This window comes from Gossypium arboreum, chromosome 12, assembly GCF_025698485.1.
Source record: "Gossypium arboreum isolate Shixiya-1 chromosome 12, ASM2569848v2, whole genome shotgun sequence".
Classification (NCBI taxonomy): domain Eukaryota; kingdom Viridiplantae; phylum Streptophyta; class Magnoliopsida; order Malvales; family Malvaceae; genus Gossypium; species Gossypium arboreum.
Window position 1 is genome coordinate 75,863,412 of NC_069081.1, and position 15,170 is coordinate 75,878,581.

Genomic DNA, 15,170 nt, shown 5'->3' on the forward strand with positions numbered 1-15,170 from the left:
TTCTCTTTTCTCTCTCAATTCTCTTAGCATTTTCCATTTCCCACACCTAGCATCATCTCTTCATAGAGATTTTAGCAATTAAATCCTCTTAAAGAGCCCTTGGTCAGCCACCTTGGAGAGCCATCAACGAAGGAGCAAAGTGAAGAAACGAAGGAGCCTCGTCAATCAGAGTCTTGGGTGACAGCCACTTTGATTTGGATTTAATCTTTTTTTCTTTAATTTAATCTAAAAATGTTTGCTATGTGTTCTTTGTTCTTGTTTACAACAATGTTAGCTTAATTTTATTTAAGCTAGGATGATTGCTTTGATTAAATAATATTTATTTGATTTATGCTTATAATGTTTGAGCCTCAATCGATCATGTTTTCAATTAAAATCAAGTCTGTATTTCATTCATACGTGATTGAAATGCACCTAAATTAGCTGAGCGATCCTAACCAGACGACGGCTAATGGACACATAATTGAAATGTGCATGCTTAATTTAGATCCTAACTCGATTAAATTGTAGGTTGCATAACAACTCTAACCAAGCTCTGTTATCTACATAGTTTTTAGATTTGTGTGATTAAACTGTTTCAAACCTAACATGTCCATGTTACCTCACACGAATGCTAAGAAACCCTTAGTAAATAAGGATCAGTAAAATGCGTATTTACTAAGTAAATGATTCCAAAAGGACCTAATGTGGTTTCCAAACTTATGAAAGATCAAGTTGTTATGGAATGTTTTTCTGAATGTTATTAAGCATGTTGATGATAAATTGAGTTTAATTAAAGTAATTGTCCTAGTTTATTTACGTTATAATTGTTGCAAATTGTGTTTAATTTTGCTAAAATCTATTTCATTCATATAGTTTGCATACTTAGGTTAATTTACATTAGGGATCATTTCATTTAGTTTAATATATTTAATTTTAATCATCACTTCTCAACCATATTGTATTTTTATTTACCAAGTTGTTAGTCTAATTTTACAATTAAGTGATTTAACACAAATACAATCCTTATGAAAACGCTAACTCGATACTTATTACTTGATAACGACTGTGTACACTTGCACAAACCTACGCGTTACAAGGTTCCCTTGTCTACTAGTGTAACGTGGCAAGATAAATACTCAGTCCCACCAAATACGTAAAGGATATTCATGATCGTGAATGGTATTCATGGTGGGGCCTATCCTATTCTTTATTGAATCAGTACAAGGTTGTTATGACCAAGTGAACCCTTCGTTGACTTGAGGTTGCTACGTTCGCGGGTGCTGATCTCACCATTAGAGAGCTGGAGGACTTATCTAGCAGGTGGTTCCGACAATGAAAAGACATTGTCCAAGTGAAGTCAAAAAAGAGATAACACCATCTATCATGCTAACATGTGTATTGATGGCGAACTGACATAACAAACATCTAAAAGAGATATCGGAATCTTTCCTTCTATTCATCTAAGAATGTAGCAAAACAAGGAAAACATAAGAAAAACGAGCGAGCAGCAAAAGCATAAAAAACTTCGATGGTAAACGTAAAGCTTGTCCGAAAGAGTGGCATTCCATGTAATTTCAATAAAAAGTTAAGCCTATCATCGAGAAACGCATATAAAAATATATAAAAGCAGAGACTGATTGATCTCATTACGTGCTGGTTAGTGTTTTCCATACAGAAAATTCCAATTCGGTGGCTTTCTATCAGTTTTGCTGTGAGAGCTCCCTCAATCCCCACAGTTTTCTCCTCTCAAAATAACTTTTAAAACTTCGGCAAAATCACCTTTGTTCTTTTTTCTTTTTGGTGTCAAGCATGGAAGACCGTAAGGAGGTGAGTTTTTATTTTTTATTTTTTGGGGGTTTTAGCCTCCGTTTTTTATTGTTGAGAAAAAGAAAGGAAATTGAACTCAGGGTTGAAGCTAAACTACATGTTTATCTTACTGTGTATGTATATTCTTTACCTTAGTTTCATGAAAAAATCGATAATCGTAGAGTTGAAAAAAGGTAGGATTATGGTATGAGTGCTTTATTTAGTCTAAATAAGCTTTTAGTCCCTATACTCTTCTGGTTTTTAAAATTTAATCCTTCAGCTTTGGTTGATCTTCTTACTGTGTCTACAGATTTGTGCCTGTTGGCTAATGCTATCCGGCAGCGTGATGAATTCTCTGCCACTGAAATTTTAATTCACAGTTTTTAAAATAAATATCCTTTTGACTTTTGAAACGCAATCAACATATTTTTGTTAGAGCTAAAAACTTGGTTCGGACTTCAGACTTTCAGCATTGGGATTACTTTTTAATTGCAGCTTTTTTGAATCTCCATATCTTCTTTCTATGCCACCTTTTTCTTTTGAGCCAATGGTGAAAGAGAGGCTTTGAGCAGTTATGGTGTTTTTGTTAATAAAATTTCAGAACTGTTGAATAAAATGGAGCAGCAGATTGTGAATGTGGGAATTGGGATTTCATTGTTTTGAACTACCAACAAATTTGGTTTTCTTAAATACTAGTGATTGTGATCGAACAATGCTGAAGTTAAAAGCATGGAGGTAGAGTTAATTAAGGTATTGATTTAGTTGTGAAACTTGAAATAGAAAAATGGAGCATGGCTATCAGTGCCACAATTTGGGGACTGGGAGCAGAAAGGGCAAGGGCAGCTGCCAGATTACTCACTTGACTTCTCGAAGATTAGGGAAATGAGGAAGCAAAACAAGAGGGAAGTTTCAAGAGCCAGTCTTGGGAATGAAGAAGAGTTTATTAACCCAACCGCCACCACTGTTACCACTACCCGTACTACAGATGATCACCACCATTACCCGCCCACTCATCACTCTCCAACCGTAAGTATAGATTTCATTTTCAAGCTAATAGATCAGATTAAAAATGTTTATAAGTTGTTTTCATGTTATAAATTGAAATAGGGTAAATTACTAACGGAGGTCACGGTTTAAAAATCGATATTATAATAAATTTAGTTATAACTTTACATATTATATTAATTTAATTATAATTTTAAAAAATTAATTCTTAACCTTCACATTTCTCAATTTAATTCTAATTAAAAAATTGAATAAATATATAATATAAAATAAGAAATAGTAAAATTGGGCTTCTCTTTTGTGGGAGTAATAAAAGTCATTACCTTGAGGGGTTTCATGGATTTTCTTCTTTTGTGTTTTAATATGATCTTGGGGTTTCCAACGTTGATGGGTCTTAGATGGAATTTGGGTTTCAAATCAATTTCAGTTGGCTTCAATGGATTTTGGGTAGTTCTGCAATCTAGGGTTGATTTCACAGAAATCGATGGATTGTTTTGCAGGATCTTTTGTAGTTAGTTTTGCTAAATAGGGAGTAGATGATTTAAAGTGTCATTCCAAATTTGAAAAAACTTCATTGCAGACTTAAAACTCTTCAATGAAGAAAAAAACATGCTTTTTCCCCTTTTTGGTACAGTAAGGAGGGCTAGATTAAAGCACTAGACAAATGTAACTAAGGCTTAGTTTGGATGGGCGGTGTGTTTACCTCCGGTGAGGTTAAAAACAACGGTGGCGGTGAGATTAGTTACTGTAACGGTGAGATTGGATACTGTAGCGGTGAGATTAGAAACAACGGTGGAGTGTGTGTTTGGATTCAAACGCAGCTGTAGCGGTGAGGTGAAAATGAAAAATGACTATTAAGGACATCATATTAGAATTGATATATAATAGAAGTTTTAAATTATTTTACTTATATAAAATTATTAAAATATGTGAATTTATAAATTTATTTAATAAAATATTAAAATGTATCTTTTAATATTTTATTATAAATATTTTAATGAATTATATAATCAATTTAAATTATTTATTAGATAAAATGATAATAATTTTTAATTTTTAATTTTTTATTATATAACCAATGTTTAAAACGAATGAAATCATCAGATTTTCTTCCATATGCTCCATTCTTCCTTTGTCTTCTAAAAATTCTAAGTTCATTCTCCATTCTTGACAAGAGCTAAAAGCTTGAACTTCAAGCATTTTTCCTTCATATTTTACCCGGTATAATACGTTCTTCTTTGGTACTGTTTGAAATTCTTACTTTACCCGGTTAAAGTGTGTTGAAACTCTAACATAGATAGCAGAATTTGGCGCTAAATCTGAAAAACATAATGATTGATAAAGAAACTTTAAGGATAAAATGGTAAAATAATAAATGGAAGTTCAACCGGTGAGCTTCTACTGCTTGAAAGCTCCAGTTGATTTTGGGATAGCAGTGTGGTGAGAATTGATTTTGGTTGCCTTTGAAACACTCAACCAAACAAACTTCCTAGTGAGGTTGGGAGTCCAACTGCATCTCACTGGTTTTAAACGGTGAACCAAAGGAAGTCTAAGAACCAAAGATGATGAAGATAAAATAATATATAAATATATTATATATTTTTATTTTATTATATATTTTAAATAATATTTATACATTTTATATGTTTATTTAAATTTTTAAAATTAGGAATAAAATAAAATAATATATAAATATTAAGAGTTAATTTTCAAGACTATAATTAAATTGATATAATATGTAAAAGTTAAGGGTTAAATTTATTATTATATTAATTTTAAATATTAACCTCACTCTGCTGTTAATAGTTAACTACATTTAACGAAATTTGACTAAAAATAAATTTGATTAATTAAGTGATCAATTTAATAAAATTTATAATTGAGTGATAAAAAAATTATAATTGAATGAACTATAATATAATTTATTCATTGAATTATTCCGATTTTCTAAAACCGATTAATTTACATAATTTTTTTCAAAGAAAATGCATTCTTTACTTTTTATTTTATTATGTATATATATATAATATAATTCATAACATTTCCCTTATAAAATATCTCAAAACATAGCTTTTTCTAGTTTTGGTAGGTAGCTTTAAATAGGGGGACAATGCCATACGAAAGAAGAATATAAAGCTATGTTGAGTGGCATATGCATGTGCTAGGGTGGTGGGGGAAGTGGCTGAGTTGGATCATTTAATATTTTCTTTGATGTTATGCTAGCAAAGTGGGTAGCCAATAATCTTTATCATATAGCTTGGATCTTTAATAAAAGGGATAATGATTTACTTTATATAAAAAAAGTTATATTAATTTTTCCTTTTTTTAATTTTAAATTTAAATTATTTTTAAATCACTTTAAAAAATTTTAAAAATTGGATCACTTATTAAGATAGGTTGATTGACCTTAACTCTTAATCCCTCTTTGTGGTCAATAAAATGATAAGAATATTCTTTTTTGAGTTAAGAGTAGTTTTAATTTGACAATTAAGTCTATTTTGTTGTATTAATTTAAATTTTATCAAGATTTATTAATATGATATTATGATATTACACTCACTTATCATTTGAAAATATTTGTAACTTTTATAATTTCCATTTAATGATATGAGACAATTTGAAAGTTTCAGCTTTTATATTTTTTGAACTGAGAGATGAAAACAAATTAGACTAAAAATAGCAGAGTTTGGTGAGATTGAGAAATGACAAATTTGTGATGAGCATGGTGTTTAGAAAAATGTGGTTCTGATGATAGACAGATGAAGATTTAGAATCTTTTTACCAAGAAATTGATATTTTATTTAATGATAAGGGTACATGTAACTCCGAGATGAGATCTGGGTACCTCTCAATGATTTTGGAAAAACATGACACCATTAACGTTCAAACTCAGTTCACCTCATATGTTTACAATATTTATTATGGGTGGTGCAATATCATCCATAATATGTCTTTAATGGTTTATCTTATGAATGCATCATGGAGATGAGTGCCAATAGATAGTGAAAAGTGCTGCCTACACTTATAAATACAAATCAAATATATCATATCTTTGTTTTTTATGTGACAAAAGTACCTTTTATTATGATATATTTATAATTTAAGTGAATGACTCCTTCAAATATCAACACAAAAAGTTTGAACTACTTATTTCATTGAATTGTTAAAGAGATAATAATTTTTTTTAAAAAAGCTGGATATGTTATCCATGTTACACCTTCCCTAGGTCACACGTAAGTGCCAGTGTTGTTTTGTCCATCCAATTTATGTTGAATGGCAGTGGGCGCTTTGGATCATTCGCTGCTGGAAATATTTTATACAAGGAAAAAGAAAACATCAAGTTTGGCAACTTGTGCTCTGTTTCTTATTTATATCAATATTAATATTTAGCTTTATATTTTTTACAATGAATTATGTTTAAATAAAATTATTAATATTTATTTATAAATTTATTAGTTATTATTATATTTAAAGTTGATATTATTGTATTATTATTCATCGATAGTATATAAAATATATTTATATATTTATTAAAAGTAGATAAAATATTCACCTTTTCAGTTAATGACCTCATTGCATTTTGATTTTGTTGACAGTCGAAGAGAGGTATCTTTAACTATTTCAACTGCTGCATCAAAGCCTGAACCTGATGTGATGATAATAACTAATGTATCTGATGAGCATTCGCTCCTTCCCTTCTCTGTTTTTGTGTTTGATCCTATGTATCTGGTTTGCCTCCTGCATATCATTATGTTTATTAAATTTGCAGATGATTTATAATAACTCAGTGAATTTTCTTTTTAACTATTGTTACTGATGTTGTTCGAAATTATAAATCTAATGGAGAAGTGAGTCTTGAATTGAGAATTCTATATGTAATTACGAGATTACAAGTTATACTAATTTGATTGTCGAAATACTTTTGTGAAATTGACTTTTTGTTAAAAGAATGAAAATGAGAGTCGCCACCAATCTTTTTTATGAGGTGTGATCGGATCATCTCGTAATTAGATCATTTTAATAAAAGGTTTAATTTATTAAAACAATGATTTTTGGTCTACAAATTCCAAGAAATGGGTTCGGGAGTCGATTACGCACAAGGAAGGATTAGCACTCTCGTTACGCCCAAAATTGATACCTAATTGATTACTTGATATCTTCATATCGAAAGTTGAAAACTTAAAAAGAATTTAAAATACAATTCCTCTTTGTATTAATGTTAATTTAGCTTAAAAACTGCTTGAATAAATTGAAACAAATGTTAAAGACCCTCTCGTCTCGAGATAACAAAATGTCACATTCCGTAAGTTAGGACACGACACCTTGAATCTTTGAGAATAAGCTTGTCTTTATTTTTTTATTTGAAGTCTAATGTATTTTAATTTTAAAAGGATGTTCGGTTATTTAGGTTCAACGAGAAAGATAGAAACCCTGTAAGTTCGGGTACAACTTCTCGAATCTCCAAATATAGAACATTGTCTTATTTTGAATTTTTTTTGAATAATAACAAGTGTAATATTTAAAACAATGTGTATTTTAAAACGATAAAGTAACCTAAAATAAAATAAAGAAAAAAAGTAATAAGACATGATTGGAAAGACACAATTTGAAAATGCCAAAAAAAATACTACAATAACACAAAAATAAAATAAAATGAAAAGGAGATAATAATGATAATATATCAATATGTAGAAATATGATCAACATGATTTCTTAAAATGAAAGCATGACAATGATAAATAAATAAATAATACTAAAATAAAATAAAAAAATTAAAAAGGTGAAACTAAATAAATAAAGGATTAAATCGTAATTAAAAAGAAATTGCGGGTCTAAATTGTAATAAACAAATAAATAAATAAGGACTGGATTGAAACTAAAATGAGATTTAAAGTGATAAATTGTAAAATAATAAAAAACAGAATGAGGGACCAAAACCAAAAGCGCAAAAAAGAGTAGGGATCAAATGGGAAATTATTCCCTATACGACATCACTTCCCAAGGGACTAAAATGAAACAACAATAAAATTATAGGGTAAAATTAGAAAAAGAAATATGACCAGATTGCAAACCGCTTAAAATCAAAAGGACCAGGATGGTAATTAAACACGCGGATCCCACTTGGAAATCAAGTCAGGTTTCGGGTCCTTGAAAACAACACCGTTTCAGGCGTCCATCCCCTTAAGTGGTCTAAGGACCAAAATGAAAATAAAGTTAAATTAGGTGATAAAATTAAAAAAAAAACAGAACAGTATTAAATTGAAGCAGGCCAAAAAAGCGGAAGGACTAAAAGCGTAAATAAACCCTTAGTCCAAAACATGTGGATCCTGGGGGTTTTGGGTTGTCGCGCGCGAGTCAGGCTCAAAACTGCGCCGTTTTGGCCTTAAAATGGTCTAAGTGAAACGACGCCGTTTCACTTCTGTTATATAAACCAATTTTTTTTAAAAAAAATTCATTTTTACTCCTCTTCTTTAAAAAAAAACAAAAACAAAAACAAAGAAAACTCTCTCAACCTCTCTTACCCACTCCAAGCTCTTGCTTATGGCTCCAACAGGTCTCACGACGGCCACCAGTTGCCGGCGGCGGACATCGTCGTTCCCAGTGGCCAAAAAATGCCGAAAATACCTCATTTTTTATCCCTCTTTAAACCTAGATCTAAATCTACAGGCAAAAGCCTAAAAAAAAAAGAATTCGGCCAACGCCGTCCTTGGCCTTCCAACTTCTTGTATACCCCTCTTTAGGAAGCCCGAATGAAACCCTAAAGGGCCTCAATGGCTTTTGCGAGCGGATGAACCATCCGATGGTAGCGTGATACGAATGGGTAGGTAAGTTTCAACCCCTTTTTTATTTTTGTTTTATATTTTACTTATAAAATAAACTCAAAAAAAAAATAATATAAAAAATCACCTTTTCAACTTTGAGTTCTCCTTTTTGATTAATATTTGTCCAAAAAAATTTCAAAGTATCAGTTGCGGCTTTTATAGCCAAATTACAAAATGGTTTGTCTCTATTTTTTTGTTTTTTCTCTATTGTTTTTCTCTCGCGCGTGTTTGTTGCGTGTTGCAGGTGTCAATGGCAGTGGCTGACAGTGGTGGCAGAGGGGTCAGACGCGTGCGAGGAGGCAGTGGCTCAAAGAGGTTAGGGTTTCTGCCTCCTCTGAATATGTTGTGAGCTAGTGGGCTGTTCGGTTTTTTTTATCTTGTTAGGCCGTTTAGGCCATTGTAATTTAAGCTGGTAGTTTATAATTGGACTGTTTTGGACTATTTATTTTTGGGTTTTATTTTCTTTTATTGGGCCAGGCAGAATTGGCCTACTACACTAATAATAGGACAAAAAAATAATTAAAAGATATATATAAAAAACGTATATTACATGAAACACTTAAATATTTTTATTACGATGAAAATATATGAAAATTTCAATACAAATTGATATAAAAATTACAAAAGAGGACTAAGTGATAGGGATGTGTGTGGAATAGAATTTGTAACATCCTACGCCCAACCCAACCGTTGGATCTGGGTATGGAATGTCACAAATGGATCTATACTTCAATTTTTTCTAACTGGACTACTCTAAAATAGTCTAAAAATAAAACTATCCAATTATGAAACTTATAACAATAATTCTTACATTTAAGGCCCACTAAATGATTATATCCTCACAATTCCTGTTTCTAATTAGACTATTCGTGTACAAATAATTCTTAAAATATTGCTAAGGACCATTCGTCCTAAAAATCCAGATTTTGAGGGATGCTATCTGTCTTCGTTGTTATAGATACTGAGGCAAAACCACCAATGGTACACCCTTCCTATGTGCATGATTCTAACAGCCTGCGACCCTCAATCTCATCTCTATTTAGCTTTGTCTCTCCTCCGAGTCCTCAATCAACCTCGCAAATCCTGTGAACATCAGTCAACTCCGTAAGTTCGAATAAACTTAGTGAGTTCTTTTACTACATCATAAATAATTCAACTTTATCGCACAATGGTAACCAATGTAAAATAAATTAAACATAAATTTACTCATTGTTTGCTCATGATAAGTTTGGCTTGTCAGGGTGACAGACTCCACCTGATTCTCTGAGCTACTTGGCTCGCTATGAGACCTTTCTCTGGTCGAATCTCCACTCGACCGTATCCCAGACGCTTTTTATATCAGCAAATCTATTCTTTACTTCTCATATTTCCTTCATTACACTTCCCTTTACTCAGGTTTCCCATTATCCTCTATCTTATTTGGTCGTATGCCAGCCTTGGTGAACCTAAATGAACCAATCCTTGGTAGACTCTCTCTTCCTACCATAGTCCTGAAGGACTTGTGAACATTTCCATAACATGCTGACCTTCAACTTGACTCGCCACTCTGGCGAACCCATTTTCATTCCTCCTTGTGGTTCGCAGTCAAGGATTACTTCTAGAAATTTTCCCTTCACTCCAGCCCTTGCTTAGAATCTCATCTCTCTCGTTTCCACCATATAAAGTGTGACACCCCTAATTTGACCCTAGTCGGAAAGTGGTTTCGGGACCACAAAACCGAGTTACAAAAATAATTAATTGTTATATTCTATGCTTATTATTTGTGAATAAGTATGTGTAAAAATTTCAAGCTTCGATTTAGTCGATTGCATGTGAATTCAGTTAGTAGGACTTGTGTGACACTTTTGAAATGTGATAGGCTAATCTATAAGGACCTAATAGTGCATGTAATAAAAAGGGAGGACTTGCATGTCAAATTTCCCCCCCTAATTGATGGTGGCCGGCCATGACAAAGAATTATGGGCTAAACATGTCATAAAACATGTTGGGTGAATGCTTGATGCTAGAAATAATAAAATAAAGAGCATGGGCAAAGAAAGAAAAAAAAATGGTCTCATCCATGCCCCCCCCTTGCCGTGAATGAGAGAAAGAAAACAAAGAAGAAAAAAAAAATGTGTGTGTTCATCCTTGAACATTTTTTGGCTGAAAATTGAAGGAAAAAGGGGAGAAGAGAGTGAAGCATTCGGCTATCCTAGGTCACTATTAAGGTAAGTTTGATGTTGTGCCATGAGATTCTTGCATGTGTTAGTTGTTAGCTTGAGCTCTACCTAGCCCATGGTCTAAACCTTGCTATGTTATGGAGATAACACTCGGCCATGGATGTATCATTCTTGCTTGGTGTTGATGTTGTGTTGATGAGATATTAAGTGATTTTTGTAAACCATGTTGAAATTTGAATTGTGGGGTGAGTATGGTTTTCGGCTATAAAAGATTAATAAGGGTGATGGTTGTGTTTTATGCTAAACTTAGATAAATAATGGTAGTTGCTTACATCTTAATATCTATGAATTCCTTTCTTGGTTCTACCATAGACCCACGAAGTATATGTTTATTTGGTGTTGTTGGAGATTATGATAGAAGCTAATGAGTGAGAGTTTGATAGATACTATGAGGTTAAACTTCATGAGGTTGTAAGCTTGTAATTTGGATGATGAAATTTATGCTTTGTGAAGGTAAATGGTGTGGAAGGAGCATTCGGCCATGGTAGTAAGATGAAATGCAAAATGTTAGTATTTGCTTTCTAGTGTATAAATGCGTATTAATGAGTTTTGAATTTGAAATGAAACGAGATATAATCAATACAAGTAACCATACTTGTAGGAAGTATTGAGCATAATTAGCCTCAACATATACATGCATACTCGGCCACATGAGAAGATTAGGGTTGCATGCTTTCGGTTAGAGGCAAGCATATTGATGCCTTTATCTTGGTTAGGAAAATCGACTAAAAGGGATGTGAGTTAATATGTTGAGTTGATGCATGATTTCACATGTATGTGACTTTAATGTCTAATGTATAAATATGGGCAAAGTGCCTTGTATTCCTCTTTTCGATGCTCAAATGATTAATTCAATTTGTTTGTTTAATTAAGCTCAAGAGCCTAGAGGATCAAGTTGGATAAGGGAAGGAAGAAGTGATCGAATAGCGCGAAATCGTTCGACCACATCCGAGGTAAGTTTTAAGCGATTAATCGTTGAGTAAATTCAATCATAATAGGACATAATGAGTTGATTTGATAAGATATGATGTGGCTATGATATGTCTTAAGCCCAAATGGTAAGTTCATAAGTGTTTGGACTTGGAAAGTTAAGAGAAAATTGTAATAAATTGCTTGGACAGCAGCAGTAATGTGATTTTAGAAAATCACTATAAATTGTTGGTGTGGAATTATAGGCTGAATAAAACATGTAATAAAAGCTTAGTTGGTCTAGTTTCTTATAAAAGAGACATTGGAAGCAAAGAAAATTCCTATGAAGAGATATCTAAAGTTGTACGGGACAGTGTCGAAATGACTCTGAAATCCCCTGTTCTGTTTTTGGAAAATCATTATAATTTGTACAAAAATGGTTATGAGATAAGATTTATATGCTTAGACTCCTTAATGAGTCTAGTTTCAAATGAAATCAAGTAGAACATACTTTGAATTATGTACAATGAGAATTTTGATTTGTAGTGAAGACTGGTCAGGTTCGTCAAACAGTGAAACAGGGGAAATTTTAAGAAAAATCTGGTATTGATTGGCCAAACCAAAAATTCTGAAAATTTCATGGATGGAAGATATGTGAGTCTATATTCTGAGAAAATTAACGGCAAGTGATTTGGAGTATTGTAGCTCCGGGTATAAATAATTTAGTGACCATTGCTCAGGAAAACAACTCGTAGCGAATATGTGATTTTGTTGTGATTTTGTTTTAGTTGCTCATAAGCTATTGATTGATCCCATATTGAATTCTAAAGTGTGATATTGTAAAATGATACATGAGTGTTAGATGGATCTCTGATATCAAGATTCGTGAAAATGTATATATATGTGATGAGGCCTAATGGCCGATGTGATGAATGTGAAAATGTATGTATAAGTGATAAGGCCTAATGGCCGATGTGATGAATGTGAAAATGTATATATATGTGATGAATGTGAAAATGTATGTATATGTGATAAGGCCTAATGGCCGATGTGATGAATGTGAAAATGTATATATATGTGATGAGGCCTAATGGCCGATGCGATGAATGCGAAAATGTATGTATATGTGATAAGGCCTAATGGCCGATGTGATGAATGTGAAAGTATATGTATATGTGATAAGGCCTAATGGCCGATGTGGTGAATGTGAAAGTATATGTATATGTGATAAGGCCTAATGGCCGATGTGGTGAATGTGAAAGTGTATGTATATGTGATAAGGCCTAATGGCCGATGTGATGAATGTGAAAGTGTATATATATGTGGTAAAGCCGAATGGCTAATGTGAATGTTGTAACATGTGATTAAGTGTACACGAAACTTGGAAATATGTTCCGGGTGAGACCCGATGACTACGTGTGGAGATTATGTCCGGGTACGACCCGATGACTACGTGTGGAGATTATGTCCGGGTAAGACTTCGTAATAAGAATTGCTTATAAATATACGCAATGCGAAAGGTTAAACAGGTATGTACTCCAAGTTTACATGTGAGCTTGATTTAAACTAAAGCATAAGGTAGTTATGTGATGTATCTGAGAGAAATCTATGAGGCTACTCCCATGATTATGATGAGATGTGCATATTCGGAAAAAGGGATGGTATGCCGAAGGAAGAGTGAAATAAAATACGAACAACTATGTTATAATTTGATTGTTATCTGTTGACACTGCTTAAAACTTACTAAGCATTGTAATGCTTACTCCGTTTACTCTGTTTCCTCCGCCTTATAGGTCTCATTGCGAAGCTACTGAGTGCTCGGGGATCGTCAAGAACTAGTCACACTATCGCTATCCACTATTTGGTACTGCTATGTTTTGGAATATCTTATGGCATGTATAGAATAGACTAGTAGTGAGAGGATATCATGGTTAATGTATAGGACTACCCTTTGCTGTTTTTCAAGTACGTTTTGTGATGTATGTATGTACGACCATGCGAAAATGGCTCGTAAAAGTGGAGTATGGCATTAGACCATTTGTGTTTATGTATATATGTATGGTTTCATGATGTGACTACGGACTGAATGGAAGTGTTGGGCAAATGATTAGCCATTGGAATGGCTAAATATGATTATATGTGGACCTATGTATGACAAAACTCTAGTTGGTCCATGGAAACTAAGAGATAGGTAAAGTTTACCTTGAAAACAGATACTAGCAGCAGCAGTGGTGTGGATTTGAAAAATCATTAAAATTTTTAGGAATGGAATTAAATAGTGAATAAATTATGTAAATTAACCTTGATGAATCTACTTTCATATGGAAGAAATGAAACGGTCATATGAGTTGTATGTTAAGAGATATTAAAGTTCTCGTGAAACAGGGCCAGAACGGTTTCTGGATCCCCTGTTCCGACTTTGGAAATTCATTGTAAATTAACCAGAGATAATTAGGAGTCATGACATACATGTATAGATTCCTCTCTGAGTCTAGTTTCTATAGAAACAAACGGCATCAGTATTGAAGCCCTGTACAGGGAGATATCCAATTCGTAACGCACGAAGGTCAGTGTAGTCGATCCCTACAACAGGGGAGACTTTAACTAATAAACTGTACTAATTGGCTCGACCAAAAATTCTAGAAAAAATATGTAGAAGGACATATGAGTCTGGTTTCAGGGAAAAATTACGAATCTGATTTTCGAGTTGTGGAACTCAAGTTATGATTTTTAAGGTGACAAGTGATGCGCTTAGCCGTCGTGCGGAAAATTTTTAATTGGACTGCGAGAGTAAATGAATTAGTCGGTTAGCACCTCGTGTTCGACTCCGGTAACGGTCTCGGGTACGGGGTGTTACATAAAGCTATCCTTTCTGCGATGTACCCATACTAGACTTTCCTCAAAGATGAATAGTCTTGACAAACATACTATCTCTGGGATAGTATCCTTATCTTGGGAGTGATCTTTCCATCCTTTCCATGAGATTTGTTTTTCGAGTACAACTTCATTGAGCTTTCCCTGGTGGCTTATCTTCTCGGATCCTTACTTGTGATCCTTGGTCATTTTCCCTTCTTACCTTCCCATACTTAGGCCAGCTTCTACATAGCCTTTTTTTTTGGCCTAATTCTTATCAGGTTTTTGCCCTTACCTTATTGAATTTCCTGTCTATCCTTACCAGTCTACCTATTTTGGCGGATTCCTTATTACCTGTTTTCCATACTTGTGTTTTCTTTCAACTTTTCTTCCACCTATGTAGATATTTATGATTGGCGCATAAGACTATTCTCCTCACTTGAAGTTTTGGCTGACTTACTGCATATATTCCATGGCGAGTTCTAAGGTTTCCATAGTTGAGCTATGGTCTTATACCTATCTTCCTCGTTCTTTGCATGTCCTTGGACTTACCCCGGGTTTATTGTCCTGACAA

At 33.1% G+C, this 15,170-nt stretch overlaps 1 protein-coding gene across 1 annotated transcript; it reads left to right on the forward strand.

The window, feature by feature from the left end:
- The first annotated feature begins 1,466 nt into the window (after positions 1-1,466).
- LOC108477413 (uncharacterized) lies at positions 1,467-6,660 on the forward strand. The gene is made up of 3 exons (XM_017779953.2): positions 1,467-1,809; positions 2,569-2,814; positions 6,390-6,660. The coding sequence occupies exons 1-3, from the start codon at positions 1,792-1,794 to the stop codon at positions 6,435-6,437; spliced, it is 312 nt and encodes a 103-aa protein (XP_017635442.1). The 5' UTR covers positions 1,467-1,791; the 3' UTR covers positions 6,438-6,660.
- Positions 6,661-15,170: the final 8,510 nt, after the last annotated feature.